The sequence below is a fragment of the Dipodomys ordii genome, unplaced genomic scaffold, assembly GCF_000151885.1.
Source record: "Dipodomys ordii isolate 6190 unplaced genomic scaffold, Dord_2.0 Scaffold70, whole genome shotgun sequence".
Taxonomy (NCBI): Eukaryota; Metazoa; Chordata; class Mammalia; order Rodentia; family Heteromyidae; genus Dipodomys; species Dipodomys ordii.
The window spans coordinates 11,731,749-11,748,752 of record NW_012267286.1 but is presented as its reverse complement, the minus strand read 5'-3'; the positions used below and the strand labels follow the sequence as shown (position 1 = coordinate 11,748,752).

The 17,004-nt window shown below is 36.5% G+C and overlaps 1 protein-coding gene across 2 annotated transcripts in view; it reads right to left on the bottom strand.

The window, feature by feature from the left end:
• The window catches only part of Dnajb14 (DnaJ (Hsp40) homolog, subfamily B, member 14), a 35,526-nt gene that overhangs the window by 9,537 nt on the left and 8,985 nt on the right, over positions 1-17,004 (bottom strand). For both annotated transcript variants that reach the window (XM_013023811.1, XM_013023812.1), the window contains exons 2-4: positions 16,168-16,339; positions 9,782-9,927; positions 988-1,173 (exon numbers count right to left, since the gene is read on the bottom strand). In XM_013023811.1, coding sequence (XP_012879265.1) covers positions 988-1,173; positions 9,782-9,927; positions 16,168-16,339 — 504 coding nt within the window. The remainder of the gene's footprint in view (positions 1-987; positions 1,174-9,781; positions 9,928-16,167; positions 16,340-17,004) is intronic.

The following is a 17,004-nucleotide window of genomic DNA, read 5'->3' as shown; positions in this document are numbered from 1 at the left end:
CCTTACTCTCAAAGACAATTTACTTCCAACACAAATGACTCCCAGTAAATGTAAGCAGCATTCAATATTACTTATGTTGGTTCTTATTAGTGGAATTTCCACCATTTCACTTTGATAGTCTAGTCAAGGATTTCTGTCTTAACAACAACCCAAAAACTATATAGGAATCAGATGAATTACCATTTCAATGGGAGTACCGATGAGGACCTCCAGATCCATCTAATAAATTAGTTGTCTAGAATGCTATTAATCAAATATTTACAGAGATCTCCAAAGAACAAGTGATCAAATGGATATTGTAGATCAAGATACTTCTGGATTTCCAGTAGCAGTATCTTACAGAAATTGAAATGGTAATTCATCTAATTCCTATATAGTTTTTGGGTTGTTGTTAAGACAGAAATCCTTGACTATCAAAGTGAAATAGTGGAAATTCCACTAATAAGAACCAACATAAATAATAGTGAATGTTGCTTATATTTACTGGGAGTCATTTGTGTTGGAAGTAAATTGTTCAGCTTTTAGACAAAAATACCAAATATCAGCCAGGCACTGGTGGCTCACGCCTGTAATCCTAGCTACTCAGGAGGCTGAGATCTGAGGATCCTGGTTCAAAGCCAGCCTGGGCAGAAAACTCTGTGAGACTCTTATCTCCAATGAAAACCACTAGAAAACCAGAAGTGGCGCTGTGGCTCAAGTGGTAGAGCGCTCGCCTTGAGCTGAAGAGCTGAGGGACAGTGCCTAAGCCCAAACTTCAAGCCCCACAACCGACCAAAAAAAAAAAAAAAACAAATATCCGGACTCCAGTTTTTAATGAAACTATGTTCTAGGAAAAGTCAGACTATAAGTAATAACCCTAACTTTTTTCTCTTATCATTACAGAAAAAAAAATGAAGGAGGGAAAGTAGGTAGTCTCTAAACAGCTAACAGGAGGCTATAAAACTCTGACATCACAAAACACAGTGTTCATAATTAGCATTAAAGTACCTGAAGGAAATCCACCACCAAAAAATATATTGAATAAGTCTTCTGGAGTGATATCAGCTTCACAACCTCTGTGGAAATTAAATCTGCCATTGTTTTGGTGATTACAGGCTTGTTCCTCATTGCCGGTGAGGTCATACTGTTTTCGTTTTTCTGGATTACTTAGAACAGCATAGGCATTTCCAATCTCTGAAAAAACAATGAATGAAAATTGGCAAGCCAAAATTTTTATCTTATGAAGTTATTCCAAATAAGCCAGTATGACTTAATAAAAAAAACCTGAAACCAATCAAGAAAATTATGATACAATAGTAATTTCTTAAAAAATAAGTACTTTTTTCAATCATTTATAGTATCAATATTCTTTGTTTTTTCTAGATTTTTTATTTTGAGTCTTGAGAGTCCAGGCTGGTCTGCATTTCACTTTATAGACCAGTAGTGCGTTCAACTTGCAACTGTACTGTCTCAAACAAAGGCACTGAATTTATACATATGCACCACAGCATGATATGACTGTCCTTTCAATATCTAAAAGGAAAAAAAATATACCTATCTTTTCAAGTATTGGACACCTGCCCTTCCAAAATAATTTAAAAAATATTAAGTGAAATGAACCCCAAGATAGGGACACAACTGTTTTTTTCCTTTCTTGCTATTGTTTTCTTTTAATGTATTTAAAATGTACTATGTGATTTTTCTTTTTGTTTCTTTTGTATGTTCTTTCCCAGTATAACCCGTTTTCACTGTATTTGATGTGGGTGCCCTGCATCTTGTATATATATTTTTCTAATGTGGGGAGGGGAAGGGAAATAACAAAATGCTGAAACAAGGATACAGATTGACCTATTGTAAACATGAGACCTACAAGACACTATGTTGAAAACGAACTTTACAACTTGGGGTGGGGTGTGGGGAGGGATGGTAGGGGATAAACAAAGAAGGAGGTAACAAGGCTGGATAGGAAATGTAACTCATGTTGTAACTGTAACCCCTCTATACACTATTTTTACAATAAAAAACATATTTAAAAAACTTAAAAATAGTTTTATTGTGGAAGATCATAGAGTTCATAAGCAATGCAGATTAAGATAATAACTATCATTGTGAAGATTAAAAGTTGTCTGTGACTTTAGAAAATAATGGAATATTAAAAAATTACTATTGGTTTTATTCTATTATTGGCCACTGTATACTTTAGAGTTTTTTGTGTTTGTTTTTTGTTTCTTCAGTACTAGGAACTAAACTCTGGGCCTCACCACTGTACCGAGGCCGGTGCTCTACCTCTTGAGCTCTGTCCCCAGTCCTCAACATAACTTCTTATACTAGCCCAGCAAGTCTCAACTATCTTTTATTAAAATTGTGCTCCACCCTCTAAAACCCTACTTCCTTCTTTCTGTTCAAATCTCAAGCCAAGCATGCCTATAATCCCAGCACTTGGGAGGCTAAGCAGGATTATAAATTCAAAGCTGGCTGCTAGGGCTACCAAGTGAAAAACTATCAAAAAAAAAAAAACCAAAGTAAAACAAAACAAAAAAAAACCCAGGGCAGGTGAGGTGATTGTTCAAACCAATAACAACAGTATTTCCCCCTTACTGAGTAGTTACTGTTTCTGCATTAAATCCTTTATTACATTATTCATTACTACTCCCACTGTACAGATGAAGACCTGAAGGGCTCAACGGGCTAAGTAAGTATTGTTCAAGTCAAATACTTCTCAGTAGGTCATGTACACTCCCATTACTCCATAAAACCTACAGCAGAAACCTTTTTTTCCGCCCAGAGTGAGCTGGTCTTTCATTCCATTTGGAAATGATTCATTTTCCTTAAGGCATTCAATTTGATGAGAGTGGACACAGTATTGGTATTTTCTCTGCAATGTCTAGGAGTCTGGCATTGAGTCTGGAGTCTTTCTTAGAGACAGTGTCTTGATATGTTGTCCAGGCTACACTAGCCTGAACTTGTGCAGGAGGACTATGGGTTTGAGCTCAGCTGTGGCTATACAGTGAGAACCTGTCTGAATGAAAAAGAGTGGCCAGCCGGGTGCTGATGGCTTACATATGTAATCCTAACTACTCAGGAGGCTGAGATCTGAGGATAGGGGTTCAAATCCAGCTGGGGCAGGAAAGGCCATAAAACTCTTATCTCCAGAGAGCCAGAAATGGCACTGTGGCTCAAAATGGTAGACCACTACCCTTGAGTGGACAGTGCCCAGGCCCCATGACAGTCCCCCCAAAAAGGAAAAAGCGGGGGGAGGGGCTGGTAGGAAAAAACCAGACAATAGTATATTAACATTAAATCCTAAAACTTATATTACTACTGGACACTCAGTGTTAGCAGAGATGGGTTGCTATGCTTCATTTTTAGGTATATGTTAATACCTTGACAAGTGTATCATTTTGAGTAAGTATATCATTTTGACCTCTAGCTCAGGTTTTACACAAAAGTAACATTATAAATGTAAAACTCCCCTAGCCATTGGGTTCCATTACCACACACACACACACACACACACACACACACACACACACACACACAATCTGAAAAGCCATTTGAGGCATCCCCTGGTAGATGAATCATTTACTAACATTTCATAAAACAAGGTTCATGGAATACCTGAAAGCTCTTTGAATTCTAGTTTCAAGTTACTGTGACACGAAAAAAGGTTCCCCTACAATGTCTGTGTAAAATTAATTTCAATGTAATATGCAGTCATCTAAAAACAACTACCTAATGAGCATCTATTTGCTTGAACAGTACCTATGGCAGCCACCACAGGGGAGCCAAAAGCATTTTTAAATAACCTGTATTTATTGCAAGAGGTTTGCAATCTAGTATAAGATACCAGCTGTATCTATGAAATGATTGTTAGAAACATCAGTATGGGAATAAAAGTTCCTGCTTTTATATGTAAAGCATTACAGCTGTTTTGAATTGTCTCCTGAAGATACTCTGGAAACCCATGTATTGTTATTGCTTTTGGACTTGGGACTTGATGAGTAGAATTTTTATGAATAAATACTATGAAACAGCTAACTGAGACAGGAAAACCGAGGACTGTCTACTCAAAACCCAAATGAAACCAGACCTGGTGGTTGGCACCTGTAATCCCAGAAGTAAGGAGGCTACTGTGGAAGCAAGGATCCCAAGTTCAGGGCCAGACTAACCTGGGAAATGTGTTGAGTTATATCTCAAAGAAAAAAACTCCAGATGGACTCCTAGACATTGTGGAGAAAATAAATACCATCAGTCTCCACTCTCACCAGGGTCCCTGCCTTAAAGAAAATGAATCGTTCCAAATAAAATGAAAGAACAGCTCAGTCTGGGCACAATGTATGAAAAAATGCTTTTAGTTCTCTAAAAGTTTGGTAAAAGCCAGACATGGTGGTTCATGACCTTAATCCAGGATTTAGGAGGCTGAGGTAGGTTGACTGTGGGTTTGAGACCAGCTTTGGCTACACAGTGAGACCCTGCGTCAACAAAAAAAAAAAGGAGTGTTGGTAGAAAATCGCACAGTAAATTCATCTGAGCCTGGAAATTTCTATTTGGGGTTTCATAATTATATTAATTTACTAAGCAGTTCTATACAATATTCACGTATTTATTTCAGAGAAGTCCATTTGTGATTTTTCTTTTTTGTTTTAGAATTGATCCACCATATGTAGCCTAGAAATGTTAATTTTTATGTGGAACTGTTCACAGTATTCTCAGTCTCTCCTTTGGATGATATCTAATGGTAATGGTCACTCTAGCTTTTTTTTCTTTGTCAGGCTGCCAATCTTATTAATCTTTTTTTTTAAAAAAACTAGTTTTCGATACATTGGTGCTTACTATTATTATTTTATTTCCAATTTTACTGGCTCTCTTGCTTTTTCTTTTTGTTGGTCATAGGCCTGAACTCTTTCTTCTTGTGACGGTTTGCTTTTCTTTTTCCCTATATGTGAAGTAGAAGCATAGAAAACTGATTTGAGGGGCTGGGAAGGTGGCTCAGTGCATGCATGAGGCCCTGGGGTCGATTCCTCAGTACCACATAAGCAGGAAAAAAAGCCGCAAGTGGCGCTGTGGCTCAAGGGGTAGAGTGCTAACCTTGAGCTGAAGAGCTGAGGGACAGCGCCTAGGCCCAGAGTTCAAGCCCCACGACCGGACCCAAAAAAAAAAGAAAACTGATTTGAAGCTGTTTCTCTTCTCTATTAGAGTTGTAAGTTTCCCTTCAGTATTACTCTAGCTGGTCCTCTCAAATTTGGATATATTTTCACTTTTATTCAGTTCCATGTATTTTTTCTTTTTGCCAAGACCAGGGTTTGAGCTGAGGCTTGCTTGCTTGATCTACTTTTCCAGCCGCAGTTCCACACAAATTTTAAAGTTGGTTTTGGCTTTGGCTTTTGCCACATCCTCTTTGACCCATAGATCTTCCTATGGTTTTTCTGTTGTTTGATTTGTGTGTATGTGCTTGTGTCAGTCTTGAGGCTTGAACTCAGGACCTACGCACTGTCCTTGAGCTTTGTTGCTCAAAGCGATTGTTCTAGTACTTGAGCCACAGCTCCACTTTTGGCTTTTTTTGGTGCTTAATTGGAGATAAAAGTCTCATTGACTTTCTTGCCTGGGCTAGCTTCCAACTACAATCCCAGCCTCCTCCTCCTCCAAGCAGCTCGTTTTATAGGCATGAGCCTTTAGCACCCCTTCATTTTTACTTTTACTTTATTTCATTGTAGTCAAAGAAAACATTCATATAATTGCATATAATTATGACCTGGGGATGGTCTACCTTTGTGTATATTCTATAAGCACCTGAATTTGTAATTTACTGTTATTGTTAGTGTTCCATAAATGTTTACTAGATCTGAAGGTCATATTCGTTGAGAGAGACACTGACACCCCTTAACTCCAGGTGATTTTTGGGTCTTCAATAATGAGAAGACTGTTCATTTTGGGGGGTCATCTGTTTGGAGTCATTCAACTTCCTACCTAATAATAGCTCTCTTTCTCCTCCTTTCAGAAGCATAACCTAAATATTAGGTCTTCTGTTCTGCCCTCTTGTTTCTGGTGTATTTTCTATGCTACTCCGAGAGGATAATGTCTACTTTTCTATTTTCTAGCTCCTTATTTCTTTCCTCTAACCATTTGTTCTCTTCTGTTTATCGCTGATGGTTATTTTCAATTTTTGAGTTGGAATGTTTTCACATTTTGTATGCCTTTCATTCTCTGCTAGACTTTGCTGAGACTCTAATTCTCTAGCTAATATATTTGTAATTGGTCACTAAACTTTTGTAATAGGTACTTTAAAATCTTTGCTGGGAAATGCTAACTTTTCTATCATCGTATATGCAATTAAGTACTGACTTTTTAAATTCACCTTGGTTGAGATGCCGGGTCTTAGGTGTGTGAACAGGCGATTCAATTGAAACTTGGTATTTTGATTATTATGAGACTCCGGCTTTTAGTCAATTCTTTAGTTCAACTTCTGCCCCCAACACTATTCATTCCAGGAGAACAGAGGAAAAACTACCTCATTACTTCTCGGTGGAGATGTACATTCAGGGTCCTCCTTTGGCTGATGAATCCCAAGCAGGGATGAGCCTGGGAATCCTTACTACCGCCAGGCAAGACTTCACTCAGGTCTCCTCGGCTAGGAGAAGGGATGTCATTACTGCTGTCTGTACTCCGCTGACACCAAGAAGATATGCCTTTGTTACCTCTGGATGGTACTCAACGTTCTAACACTCTACCTTGCCACTTTGAACACCACCCTGATGGTTAATCTCAACTGTAAATGTGTTGAAAAATGCCTAACAAGACTAGTAAGGCCTATTTTCTAGTATGTTTTTGAGGGCATTTGCAGAGATCTCTAGATCAGGAGGGTTCTGTTCTAATTATTGGATTAGTCCCTTGATGGATCCATAAAAGGACAGCAGTATTGGGAGGCAGTCGAGGGTAGGAGGTGTGGCTTAACTGGAAGAAGGGCATTAGGGCCATGCCCTTGGGGGCACTGAGCTGAAGAGCTGAGGGACAGTGTCCATCCAGGCCCAGAGTTCAGACCCCACAACCAACCCAAAGAATAAAATAAAAATAAGAGAGTCAAGGATAACCAAGAATTTAAAAAAACAAAAACAAAACCACAAAAACCCAGAACTGGCTCAAGTGGTAGAGCGCTAGCCTTGAGCTGAAGAGCTGAGGGACAGCGTCCAGGCCCAGAGTTCAAGCCCCATGACCAACAACAACAACAACAAATGATGATTCAGAAAACATGAAAAAAATCTTACATGTTGAAGGAATAAAGCTTGTCATTTTTGTCCTAATGACACCAGCTTGTAATATTTCCTGATTATATCTGTTCACTGGGACAATGAGTTATAGCTTAGATTCTTTTGTTTTATTTCTTTTTGAGACAGTCTCAAACTTGAAATCCTCTGGCTTCAGCCTCCCAAATAACTGAGATATCAAGGTGTGTACAACTATTCTTGGCCTACAACTCAGGTTTTACTACCTAGTTTCTCCCCGGTGAAATGTGGCTCATAGTTCCCAATTCTGATCCTCTTTGGAACTAATAAATTAGCATTCTGACTTACAGATAACCTCTTGTGTATTAAATAATATGAGCTGCTCCTCTAGAGATAAATAACCACCAAACATGTTGATAAGTGTTGTCTCTTATTTACAAAGCAGAGCATTAAACTCTAAATGACTGTACTTAAAATACAACCATCTTTGTAAAATCACATAAAGTGTCTAGTGAGCTTGTGGGGCTGTGCTCCTCTTCAAAATACAAAATAGAAATAAGAAATACTAACATCCAGTGTTAGTCCCAGACCAATGCTAGCTACATGCTTTCAATCCAGCAATGTAACATTTTAACATTAATGAAAAATTCACATTGAAAGCACCTCGCAGATATAAACATGAAAATAACCCACTGCCAAATATTTTAAAATATTTTTAAGACACCAAAAAACTAAATGTTCTTCATTCATAACATGAAACTTTTACCTTTGAGGGGAATGTATGCCAATAAAATAGCTGTTGAAAATGTTACTTTTCTAGTTTTTCTCTGGCTGCACAGATGAAAAACATGTTGCATTTACTAAAGTTTAAATAAAATGTAAAATTCTTCGGGGGGGGATAAAAAATTCTTCATAGAAACTATGCACCAATAATGAAACAAATTAAACACCTATTCTACTAGAACATTTTATCACTTTCCAACTTGTGTACAATTGCATTGGAAATTTACTTAAGTAGTGTCTATATTACCTTTGTTAATAACAGAAAAGGTATAGATTTAAATAACAAAAAATAATAACCTTGTTTTCTGGATACCTTCTTCATGCAACAAACTGAGAGAAATGTGATTTGTAAGCTGACATGTTTGGACTTCAGTAGCTTTTCCTACACTCTCAACATATCACTTTCAACGTAAACTGAGGAGCCTCTGCTAAGTGGTGTTTCACTTTCAGCTGCACAGTTTCAGCAAGGCCTTTATTGGAATATAGTAGTGATTCCCTAATGTATTTTCCTTGGCAACTTCCTGCAAAAATAAAACTACCTATACAGGACTCTAGGCATTCACACATAAACAACCAGACTAAAGGAGGATACCCTTAGGGGAGGAACACAAAGACATAACTTCTCTAAACATTTAAAATACTATTTATTGAAACAAACTCCAGGAAATGAAAACATGTTTTTTCTGTTGTTGTAATTGTTGTTGGTATTATAGTGGTGGTTATTTTACTTTTGCTTTGTTTTCTTCTTGTGAGGGTGTGAAAAGAGCACAGAAAGGGAGGGACGGAGGAAGGGTGAACAAATGCATCGTGCTATTTAGTCTACACTGGGTGGAAAATGACCTATGTAACTTTAGGGGCAGGGATGGGAGGGGGAAAGTAAAGAAAGGGGTGACATTGTCCAAAAAAACCCACAAATGTATTCATTACCTGACTTATGAAATGGTAGGCCCTCTGTACAACACCTTAATAATAACAATAAAAATTTTAAATTGTTTTGTAAATAATTTGAATATTTTAAGGAAGACCCAATTGAGTCTTTTATATCTTTTTGAAACATTTTAAAAATGAGCATCTCTTTCCTCTTATTCTAAAACCCTAACATTAAAAACACTGCATACTGGCCTCTATGAATGTCAAACTTACAAGATGATCACAAATTCAAGTATTTTAGTATGAATTCCAAGTTAACTGTACAAATAAATTGTAAGGAAATATGAAATTATACAATCAGGTGTCTGACCTTAATTTACTACATCGGCAAAAAAAAAACACGTTGAAGATCATTAAGAAAGAAAATAAAGTATAAGCAAGAGAAACTATTTAAGAGAAAACCATGGTAGCTAAAAACACATATAAAGAATGTAAGCACTCTCCAGGTTTAATAGAAATATAAGAAAACTGTGGCTCAAGTAATAAGATGTCTGCCTAGCAAGTGCAAGGCACTGAGTTTAAACCACAGTACTGAAAACAAAACAGAAGCAATCTCATAAAAAGCGCATACTACTTTCAGTTGACCTCAACCACAGGGAAATGTGCTAAAACAGGCACAAGCAAGCCAGCACCTACCTGCTGGGCTGCTTAAGACTATGTCAAACAGGCCTCTTGCTGTTGTGCAACCAAATTGCATTTGCTTGGCTCTGGGTTTTAGAATTAAAATTCTACCTTAATTGATTTTTCAGACCCTTGCTATTTTCTAAATGCATCAGTCCAAAACCAGAATTCACTATTCTGAAAAACACTGTAAGGTAAATTCTTAAAAAAAAAAAAAAGAAAGGAGTTGTTTTAAAAGTTTACTTTACTTTTAAAAGCATCTGTTGCTCCAGGTGCATGGTTTTTATCTGGATGAAACTTCAAAGCAAGCTTTCTATAAGCTCTTTTCAAATCTTCATCACCAGCATCTTTTGTAACTCCAAGTACTTCATAGTAGTTTTTACATTTGTTTATGCTGTGAAAAAAGCAAGTGTGTTATATGTAAATTCTGAGGAAGAAGGTCAAATAATGTCTCTAATTTCTAACTTATTAAAATAGTACAAAGAACTATTTGTGCATTATATCTCAAAATCTAATGATGGCTTATTCCTCTAAGGCTTAATTGCTTTATTCTCTCTTTTGGCCATAGACTATTGCTTCTACCACTTCCCAGTCTAAGAGGAATAAGCTATGAAAATGTCCTTAGTTCAATTATCACAACCACAGAGAAATAAGGCTTATAATAATTGCAGATTAAGATTGTACATTCACTATAAGTAAAACAGGAGTGTAAGAACAATTATATAAAGCCAGGCACTGGTGCCTCATGCCTGTGATCCTAGCTATTCAGGAGGCTGAGATCTGAGTATTACCGTTCAAAGTCAATCCTAGCAGTAAAGTCCATGAGACTCTTTTCTCCACTTACCACCAAAAAGCCACAAGTGGAGCTATGGCTCAAGTTGTAGAGTGATTGCTTTGAGCTAAGGAACTGCACACAGGCCCCTAAGGTCAAGCTCTAGACCGAGCACAAAAGAAAAAGAACCGTATAGTACAGAAGTGAATAAAATAAATCCCCAAACTCTTCAAAACTAATGTCATGGCTAAAAATGTATATCTATTACTTTCTAATAATTTTTTCAATTGTGTAGCATTATATAAAGCATGACATACAGGCAGAAGAGCAGCTAAGTAGTGGAGTGTATGCATCACGTGGACTTAATCTGGGACAATGGAAAGGGGGAGTAGGGGCATAGTAGAGACAAGATGGATTAAAAATAAAAAACCCTAAACCTATTAACCACCACGGTACTTAGCACATACAAGTTCACAGTAAATATCTTGAGTCTTACCTCTCCCTTTACAGTGAAAGCATTCATTGTATGCTTTATAGACAGGGTGAAAAAAATGAGGCTTTATACAAAATTATAGACGTATACAGCCATTTTCTTATAATCACATCAACAAAACTCTGTCATATCCTCTATTATTAGTAATACAAGAATATTGGATTTTTCCTACTTTAGATATTTAAAATTAACATGAGTCAATTTTGCTTAAAAACAGAAACATTTCCTTTATTCAATAGTACTTACTGACCACCAAAATGCCCCAGTGAGCTAGACCTATGAGCTGTATCAGCAAACAAACAGAATTTCCATCTTTAGAGACTCATTCTGCTAGGTATACTAATAAAGTATGTGACATAAAGGAAGAAAGGAGGGGAGGGCATGGGAAGTTACTTAGAGAATTCCTAAATCATCTGTATTAGGTATAGGCCCAGAATCCCATGTCCATATTCAATACCCATAAAGCTCTGAAAAATTAGTTATTCTAAACCTGGCTTAAATTCTTTTAGAGGCTAAGACCTACTTGAAAGGATGAAAAACTACTACAGAACTTTTATCACATTTGTGTGAATATTTTTATGTTTTGCTGCCAAAATGCTATAGACTGCTTGCTGCCCCATACCCTGCTAGATACTATATAATGTTTAATTTTATTCTAAATGAAGAGGAAGAATTCTAAATTCCAAACCACATTTGGCTACAAGGATTTCACATAAAAGACTCTAAAGAATTATGTTATCTTTTTTTACACAAAATACTTCATTTGTTCCTTATTGGATAGGTATTATTATACCTAATTAACCAGTGAGAAAACAAAAGGCTTAGAATGGTTGCATAAATTGCGCCTACCATAAAATCAAGTAACAAACGGGAATCAGGACTTATTTCTTCAGTAAGACATACTGACCATCTAAACAGTGCTGGGCACAATTTCAGATGCTATCATGATGAATAAAGCAGTAAAAAGAAAAACATTAATCACACTAAATTTACACTTGAGAGGGGGACAAACAATCAATATATACGTTAAATGCAAAGACATCACATGGTGAATAATATTTGGAGAAAAATCAAGTGACGAAGGGGAAATGGAGAATGGAAGAGTAAAGCTAGTATTTGAAATAGAGTCATCAGAGAAGCCTCATGGAAATTCAGATCTGTTTGATTTGAAAATCTTGTTGTCTCAGAACCAGAACATAGGAGAAAAGGTATGTGCCATACTTCAGTGACCTCTCTCCTCTCCTTCCCATTTCCTTCTTACAATCAGCACTTTACACAGGCACCGTTCCCTAAATGCTTGCAAATCGATGACCAGAAGCTCCTTTTCTGCCTCTTGTCTTGCTTACCTAGTTTCTACACCCTTTTCAGAAATCAGCTTAACTCTTCTTTTCCCCAAGTATCCAAATCCCTACGTTTGGCACACTCCTTATATGCTTTGAGTTCAGAGGGCTTTGCTGGCTTTTTGGCTTTTGTTTTTGGTCTGATTTCTCCTTGGATTAAAGTCTGTCTGAGGTAGATGTTACATCTTGTTCACCATAGGTAAACAGATAGATGGACAGACTGATGGGCAGCAGGAATGGATGGATAACTGTTTCAATTTGACAGCAAAAATGGTGAGGTTCTGAAAGGGCATGTTCAGATCTAAGGTGATAAGTGTCATAGTAAAAAAAATGTACTTGGCACCAAGAGTCACTTGGAATAGAGCAGAAACAAAATATACTAGAAGACAAAGAAACAAAGAACAATGCCACAAACACTGAAGACATTTCTTAAAAAGAAATGTCTTAAAAAGAAAAAGCACTGATAAACACTCCGTAAGCCATTGTTTGATCTGAATGTGTACAATATTCAATGATATTCCATACTGCACTTCTAAATTTTTTTTTTATTGATATCTCCTCAACACGAAAGGTCAGGCAATGGAAAATGCTAGGTAAGGGAAGGGTTGCTAAATAGCATAGGGAAGACCATGTGGAGTTCTCAATGCTCTAGTTTGGGTGATAAAGCTAAGAGCTGCCACAGAGAGAATAAAGAGTACACAAGAAAAACAAATACTGCGCTGATTCCTAGCTGCATTCAGCTCTGCCCTATTATCCCTGCTCCCAACTTTTCATGACATATTCGAGGAAAAGTTCTTGAGAAGTTAGTAGAGACATAAAATCATCACCACAAGTGGTTAGGCTAAGATGATATATTTCAAGTAAGGCTCCAAATGAGAAGTCATTTGCCTAATATGTCATACCTGAAAGAGACATACATCTACTCTATACTGTCATGCATCGGGCTCCTTTTCACTGGTGATATATGCATTTGTCACTTTTCAAAGTCTATTTTTTTTTTCTGTAAGAGTCAAACCTTCAGCCTTTCCAAGTAATTTTTTAAAGAAAGCTGTTTTGAAGGGATAATTCACTTATGTGTGTGCTCCTTGTCCTCTGCCACAGGATACTCTGTCTGCAGTGCTTGGGAGCTCTGCCAGCAAAAAGGCCATCAACAGATACAGTCCCTCAACCTTGGTCCAGAACTATAAAACGAAATAAGGAGGTAGGGGGGCAGTAGCAGGTGGAACCCATGACCAATCACTGAAGAAAAATGTTGTACAAGACCAGAAACACCTGTCTGGAACTCAATAATGAATAAGCTATGTCAGGTCCACACTTCTTGTCTTCTTTTACATGCATGAAGGCATAGTATTCAGGAGAGAAGTCTCTTTCAATTTGCTTTTTATCCCATGCGCAACAGCTGATTATTTAAACAGACATCATCAGACTTAACAGGTGTTTAACACTTAGAAATTTATGAGACAAAGGATTATTTCTCTTATGACTTTAGCACAATGATTTCTCTTCTTTTTATGTTAGAATTAGAACTTAAATCAAATCATAATTCAAATCCCCATAAGTTCAGATTAGTTAAAAATTTAACAGTAATATCCTTGATGATAAATATAATAGCCTAGTTAGTGATTTCTTGTGCTCTTATTTTTTAATCGCTGGTATTTTCCAGTGATATATTAAAACTATCTTCAAATAAAGTATTTTACTATATTTCAACTCAGTTTCACAGTATGTTAGTTTGCTAAGTTGCACAATTTTTCTTTAATCTTACTGTAAGCAAGCTCTTACTTATGCAATGGGTGTGGTATTATTGCATGGCTTCTCCCCGTTGAGCCAAATTGTCACTGGGCAACTTGTTTGCATAATCATGCTAACCAACAAGATAACATGCTTTCTTGAGAGAAGTCCCTTGTGTATAGGTAAAACAAAAAACAAAAGCATGATACATGTACATCTTGGCTGCTAATCTGCTCCATGAATCATGAATAAGTAGCCTGTGATTCAACTGGGCACCTCTTACATAGAAGCTAGTGGCTTAAAGATTTTGAGTTACGTTCCAATCATAATTGGTCCCAGAAGGAATATATATATATATATATATATATATATATACATGTATGTATATACATAGATACACACATATATAAAACTTTAAAATGTAATATAACTATTGACTTAGAGAATCTTTAATACAGATATACTATTAAAGTAATTCTTTATCCATAATGGATTCAGGGTCTTAAATAGGGCTGGGCCCTTAAGGCTAAACTGGAAATCTTTCTATTCCACTTCCTCCTCTCTTCTGCAAAGTTCCATACTTTCACTACTCTCCTCTTGCTTTCATCTCTTCTAATTCCAAGAAAACAACTTTGTCTCCAGCCAGCAGACAGAAGCCCTCCCAATGTTTTATATCTCCATCTGTTCAACTGTAGTAATACACAGAATGTATTTATACCCACTTATTTTTTCATCTTCCTTTCTCAAAATGTCCCCCTGCCTAAGGCCAGGTCTTCTGGGCAATAAATGCTAAAATGAAGAGATAATACTGTTCTCCCTTGCATATTTCTACCACACTTTTGGGTTATTCCTCTCTCTGTCTATACCCAGGAATAGGATGGACAAAATGAAGAAAATAAGGGTTTAGTAAAATAACCCTAGTTTTTAAAAAACAAAACAAAACATTATTCTCCAAAACTTTCAAAATATGGTTGATTCTAGTCTTTTTAGGAAAAGTTATATAATAATACAATTAATTTTATTTGGCTCATCCACTGAGAATGTTTATTAGAAAATGCAATTTGTTTCAGATGAGGTTCCCAGTTGTATTTTGGTACCATGCTTGCTATAGCTTTTCTGAAAGAAATCCAAAGAAAAATTTCTTGCTTGTTCTCATGTATTCAGTCTCATCTGAAACAGTACTATGATAGTGAAAATGATTAGTAGTTTTATTTATACTTTCAAAGTGCTTCACTAACAGGAGAAAATGAAATCTTTTTATTTTTATTATGATCATGTTCAGATAGTGTTAAAATTAACATTTGCAATTAAACATAAAGAAAAAAAGCCAAAATACAAATAAATTGATAGTTTTAAAACTGGCACCTCCACATACATTTGAAGTACAATTACAATATGTAAACAGTAACAGTGGAGGAAAAGGGGTGAGAAAAGAAATAAAATTAAACGAGAAACAGGAAAGGGGCAAAAGCGAAAGACTTAGTCTGATTAGTTTTAACCATCTCTCTCTTAAGCTAGTTCAGTATCCAGTTTAGTTCACTCCTATCAGGACTACTGGGTTAATCACTGCTCAGACTCCTCCATTTTTAGTTTCCCTAGGAGAACATCTGTATATCATCAATACAATGTCCTTAAGCTGTAGAAAAAACAAAACAGTCTGTTTTCCAATGTTTCCTACTCAAGAGGTTCATTTTACTTCCAGAAAACAGTTTTTATTTATGAGTACGGCCAGAACTCTAAAACCCAGTTCATAATTTTTCAACTCTATCCAATCCTCTGCTTTCAGTAGAAGTGTGTCATGATGTAAGACTAAAATAGCCTGAAGCAGAGAGAATAATAAGAGGGAAACATTCAAAAAAGGAGGGCAATATGACAGTTGCACATCTATAAAGGCGGTCTAGAAAAAGAATAGAAATAGGATATCCTTTATTACTTTAAGTAGGAAATTAAAAACACTGTTCCAATTATCCTCAGTTTTCCTTTCATGAATTTTCCCACTTTCATCCATGTAGAAGACAATACAATTACTCATCTCCTTTTCAATACGATGGTGTAAACAATCTATTGTGCCAAAAGTTCAAATACTTTTTCTCTTGAAAATGTATTTCAAAGAACTTTTGTGATTTATAGTTCATTTTTTTAAAAATGGAACTTTCCATATAGTTAAAATACTTTACAGGCTGATTTTTTTTTTACCCATATGAACCCAAGAAACACCATAGTTAATCCCTCCATGTCTGTTCTATTAATTCTATGGCTATCAGCCTCCATGGAGACATGAGTCACACTGGTGCCTACCTGAGCACTCCATCCACTTGGTCTTTGGTATAGCCTTTTCCGCTCTCACCACTACTCGATGTGCTGTCCTTGGTGCAGTTAGGCTTGCTCTGATCACCACTACCTGCTGGTTTTCGGCAATGAGGGCTGCTTCCAGCAGTGCTTCCATTTTTCATGATTATTTCCAACAGTGCTGCACAAAGATAAAAGTATACTGTGCTTGTTTACATCCAGGAACATACATGAGATTGTGAGAGGAAGTTATACAGTTGTGTCCTTCAAAAAGTTTGCCATAGGACCTCTGTAAATGACCTTCGGTAATCAGCTGTTTATATAACACTGATTGCCACTCAGCAGTAAGATGTTAAGAAACTTAGAAGTTATTAACTGAAACTACCAGTTCTTTACAATTGTACTTTTGTCATATAGTGAAACCGGCAACTTTTTAAGAGAGACACATTTACATGAGAGAATTAGTGAGGGCCAGGGGCATGCTAGGGGTATGAGTCTCTGAGTTCAAACCCTAGGACTACCACCAAAAACCAAACAGCAGCAAAACAAAAAATAAAAAAAACCCTTAAAATCCAGTGATAAGATTATCCACAGACCAGTTACACTTCCTGTTTATTTCTTAACAGCAGCAAGAGGAACCAAAAACTACTGGAATACCATCTTTAAAATAATTACAAAAAAAAAAAACTTGTTAACTTCAGTTGTACATTACTTTTCCAAAAAGTGCTCAAGATAAAAACATTTCAAACAGGGCTGGGAAGGTGGCTCAGTGGTAGAGCGCTTGCCTTGCATGCTCAAGGCCCTGGGTTCGATTCCTCAGCACCACATAAACAAAAAGAAAAAAGC